At 35.6% G+C, this 4916-nt stretch overlaps 1 protein-coding gene across 8 annotated transcripts; it reads right to left on the minus strand.

The window, feature by feature from the left end:
* Positions 1–448: 448 nt before the first annotated feature.
* On the minus strand, positions 449–4039 carry LOC116845009 (adenylate kinase isoenzyme 1). 8 transcript variants are annotated; one of them, XM_032817232.1, is made up of 5 exons: positions 3684–4039; positions 2201–2423; positions 1897–2022; positions 801–986; positions 449–711 (listed from the first exon to the last, which is right to left on the minus strand). In XM_032817232.1, the coding sequence occupies exons 2-5, from the start codon at positions 2384–2386 to the stop codon at positions 640–642; spliced, it is 570 nt and encodes a 189-aa protein (XP_032673123.1). In that variant the 5' UTR covers positions 2387–2423; positions 3684–4039; the 3' UTR covers positions 449–639. The 8 variants fall into 8 exon arrangements, with proteins under 8 accessions (XP_032673123.1, XP_032673128.1, XP_032673124.1 ...); XM_032817237.1 differs by lacking the exon at positions 3684–4039 and adding an exon at positions 3469–3567; XM_032817233.1 differs by lacking the exon at positions 3684–4039 and adding an exon at positions 2984–3240.
* Positions 4040–4916: the final 877 nt, after the last annotated feature.

Genomic DNA, 4916 nt, shown 5'->3' on the forward strand with positions numbered 1-4916 from the left:
GCTACGCAACCCAAGGTCAAACTGATGTGATCAGTAAATACATCTTTTTAAACGCCACAACTTTTGTCTGAAACATTTTTTTGTAAAACTTATATTTTTCCTGATATTCGGGCGTCCCGGTACTTTCCGAACACCCTGTATATTGTCCATAAATCGATTATTCAGATTCTTTTGAACTTTTTAGTCTCTGCACTTTCTTTACAAGCCAGATAGCACAGAGAATTAAAAAAAAATTCAAAAAGAATTCAGTCGGTATGTCACCAATTCTGTTCATTTTCAGATGCAAAAAGAATTCTTCAGAGTTCAGTTTAGTAAAAAGAACTCTTTTTGCATCCAAAAATAAACTCAGAATTGGTGACATATGATTGAGTTCTTTTTTAATTTTCTGTGCTATCTGTGGGAACTTTTATATTATTCTTCAATCTGCTTCAATCGTTGCAAATAAAACTGTTGTGCACCAGTATAATTTTATTTAACAATTAACAATTGAAGGTACTTGTGTATTTTACATTACACAAGAAGAGTATCATGCTCAGTATCATGTAGAGTATAATAAACTCCAATGAGGATTCAGTAACGAATCTCATGATGATATTTACTGCGCGATCTCTTCTTTGATGAAATTAATCTAATAATAAACTACGCTAATAAAGCGTCCAATGCTTTTTTCACCTCGGCAAATATTTCGTCCACTGTTCCTTCTGCATTAATCTAGAACAGATTAAATTTTTATTTGCTAAAGTAAAATATATCAGATGTCTGGAATAAGTAGAGGAATTCTATCAAGTTTTTAGACATACTCTGACAACTTTATCTTTGTAGTGTTCGACAATCTCATTGTTCTTCAAGTTAAATATCTCTATTCTCTTTTTGATCGTCTCTTCATTGTCATCTGCTCTTTGAGAAACAGCAGCACGTCCGAGAAGTCTTTTCTTCAGAGTTTCATTTGCTACATCGAAGAAGAGAATCAAGTCCACAGAGCATACCTGCATAAAGACATTAGTATTTTTAAATATACAAGAACAAGAAAAGAGATAAACAGCAACAAAAAGAGAATTAAACTTTGAGTCAATTAGATATTGAAGACTGAGAATAATGGGTTAGAGATTAAATTCAGTTAATTGGTCAATTTTAATCTTGATTTTGTTCATTCTAATTCATTCAATAGAAGTTCCAATTCAGATAGCATCAATTTCTATAAAAAATACCTTAGAGATGTCCAAAAGACATTTGAAAAAAATAGGTCATCTTTCAGAAATTTATCTGTAGGAACTCTGATGGAAATATTTTACTGAAAATATTTTTGAATTGACTCCTTTCCATTAAAATTTATTATGTTCATAAAATTTATTAAAATTCATTAAAATTCGTAAAATTTATTTTATTGTTATATAACAATAAAATTAATTTTATAAATTTTGATAAATTTTAATAAATTTTACTGAATTTTAACTAATTTTAAAGAATCTTGATGAATCTTAATGAAAAAACATTAATTAAAAGAGATCTCCGGTAAATATTTCAATAAAATATTTCTATCAAGGAATCTTCAATTTGCAATCCTTAATCTCTAACATCTATCCTAATTAAAAGATTTAATAAAATTAAATAAGAAAAATATGTATAATTGAAAGCTGTTTTTGGTGATGAAAATGAGAAAATTATATAGAAATGCATATATATTCATATAAATACTTTATATTGTTTAAATGTTAAAAATAAGTTACAATATAAAACTAAAGAAATTGATAACTTTTTCATATAAGCTGAAACATAAGGAATTGAATTTCTCATAGAAATAATAGTAGAGATCATATAACATTTCAATGAAATTTGTATACATTTATCAATTCTTATCATAGAGATCTTTTAAAGTAGGATAAACTGATTCATCACCTTCTCCTCAAAGAGAATGCCTTGGTCCTTTTCACGAGGATACCCATCGATAAGAAACCCAGTTTTGGTAGTACCCTCCTCACGAGCCTTATCCATCTTTTCCTTTATGAGCTCCAACACAATGTCCTAGCGAAACCACATGATCTTCACACTGAGGAAAACTAGATTCGTTTGCGTAAAACGCGTGATCTTATCAGTCTTGAATGCACACACTCTTCTGTTTGCAAGTCGCAATTCAAGTGTGTTCAATAAGCAATTTAGGCGATCGAATGGAAACCGAAATAACTTGTCGAGTATTACATACTGTTGGCACGAATAATCCTTTGGACATCAAGTCCTGGAGTGAAGCACCCCTCTCGCTACCGCTGGCGACTTCCGCGCGCAACAGATCCCCGCTGCTCAGGTGAAGGAATCCGTAATTCTCGATCATACGATCGCATTGTGTCCCCTTGCCGCATCCTGGTCCACCGATCACCCAAATCGTCTTCATCCTTCCCGCGTAGCTTTTTCCTCAACGGCGCTGTTGACTAAAAATGGCGGTCATTTTAAATTTCTCTTTAAAGATTCGAGAGAAAAATGCTCAGAAAAAGAGAGACTTTGTATATCATTGTGGACGTATTATGCGCTAATTTCGAGTGTCTTTGGATTGAGATATTTTAGACTTTTTAACTGATTTAATGTCTAACAATCTTCATAGGTGGTTGCACAATTCCTTTTAGATTTCCGCATGAAATGCGAATGATTCCTCGAGGCTGCAATAACTTCGAAGATATTCTGTTACACTTCTAATATTCCTGTTACACTTCTAATGATGAAAAATACGGAAGTCACGTTCCCCGGTTACAACGAGAAAGTGATAAAGCTCGCGACGTACAGCGAAAATAAACTGAGTCGAGGGGAGAAAACTTCGAGAAACCTCGGAGTTGCGGCAAACAATGCCGGGCCGAGCCGAATGCAACGAATAAACCGTGAAAACCAAGTGAAATTTCAAACGTATCGATTTTTTACTCTCCCATAAACGGCGAGACCCGCTCACAGCGCTTGCGCCCGGCTCGGGAAAGCTCGTCGAGGTGCGGCGTCTTGTCACCTTGAACTTTCTCCACATAAAGCACTCCGTAAAGACTGAACCGCGCTTGCGAATCAATCACAACCGATAGCTCTCGAGTTACCGGATGAAATGTTCCAGGAATCCAAGATCAAACGACGAAAGTCCTTGAATCTTAATGACTATTCTACGTATCGAGAACGCTAAATACAAAGCACAGGATACGAGAAGGACAGACGAGTGCAAAAGCACGAAAACGACTAAAATATATCCGGCCTGATCTCTCTCTCATTCCCCGGGATCAGGCCATGACAAAGCGGCATATTGCATAATATAGTTAGCTAAATCTATATAAATATAGTAACGCTCGAAAATAAACTCGTGGCAAACGTGTGAGATTCCAGCTAGATTGCATTGTGTATTGTGACACATTATAATATATTATGTAATCATCTATTTGACTCAACAACACTTGCTGCTTGCACTCTCACATGCGTCTTTTACATTGAAATTAAAGTCATAATTACACTCTATCTTAAGGGAATGCAAGAGAAATCAAGTTTCTTCACTGAAAGTGCTATTAAAACGAACGGGTTTAACACACTCGGTGCCGAACATTGCTTGCTATGAATATAAACAGTAAAACGATAATTACATAATATATAAAAGGAGCGTAAGAGAAAAATTATTTAAGTTACATTACATTCTCTAAGAGATAGGAATTCTATTATGTCAAACTCACTTCAAAGGTCACGGATCTGTTTGTCTAAATATTGTCCTGAGCCGTCTCTTTTACTCCACCGGAATGAAAGCAATGACGTATATTGACTAGAATGAAAATCAATTCACACGGATAGGTCAGGTACTTGACAGTCACCCTTGAAATCGTTGTGTAATTGTCAAGGATGCTTCGGGAAAATAAGTCTTCCTCTTTATTTATACGGATATTTGTTTTAGACAAGAACACCGAGCCACTCCTTTCCTTTCTTATTACTTTTTTTTATCTTCAAATAATTATAATGTAAATTTTAATAGTTCAGACCTAAGGTCAAATTTTATGGGCCAAGAATGCGTGAAAGTACGCCATGATACAAATCTTATACAAGATGGATGTCACATATGTTCATAGACCACAGATGTCAGTTAAGATTCGAGTCCAATGATCCGTAAACATATCCGTATCCGTAACCATAAACGAGTAACCAAAATCGAGTCGTGATCAGGATACCTATTATGGATTTCTTCGAAATCAATTCCGATCGAAAACATTCAGTTATTTCCTAGATTTCTATTGTCTTTTCTAGGGGAAACGGAATTATTCCAATCGGAATTGATTCCGAATGACTCCTGCACACAGGACGCGGTAATGCTTGCCGCGCGGCGGAAGTTCGCGCGACAGCCAATCAATATGCTGCTTTCCGTAATAACCTTCTAGCTCTTACGGAAAAATAACACATTGATTGGCTGTTGCGCGGACTTTCGCCGCGCGGCAAGCATTACCACATCCTATGTGCAGGAGCCAGAAGAAGTCCATAATAGGTATCCAGGGATGGGTAATATGCGTGGCAGGAAGATGTTGTGCACAATTCTGCGCATAATATGCATAAAATGTTTATTATGCATAGAAAACGCGCAAAATACGCAGAAAACATGTAGAAAATGCAGAAAACCACTGAGACGCTCCCACTCTAATCTAAAATAACCTTTCTTTCTTCAATATATAATTCCAGGCAGCTTGCACTTTGCGCTAATACCACTCCACGATTTGAAAAGAGATTGCATACCACCAAAACGACTTACGTACGACTTTGCCAAAAAAAATAAGTAGTTTGAAAAGGATCCTAGGGACATGTACGTATCTCCAAATGGTCGAACCAAGCCTTCTAAAATAACTTACCCAGCCAGAAATGAAAAGTCGTATCGACATCGAGCTGACTTTTCATTTCTGTTTAGGTACAATCCTACTCGCTGCTCT

The sequence above is a fragment of the Odontomachus brunneus genome, unplaced genomic scaffold (genome assembly GCF_010583005.1).
Source record: "Odontomachus brunneus isolate Ranch 3 - 2012 unplaced genomic scaffold, Obru_v1 Obru_scaffold_048, whole genome shotgun sequence".
Lineage (NCBI taxonomy): Eukaryota > Metazoa > Arthropoda > Insecta > Hymenoptera > Formicidae > Odontomachus > Odontomachus brunneus.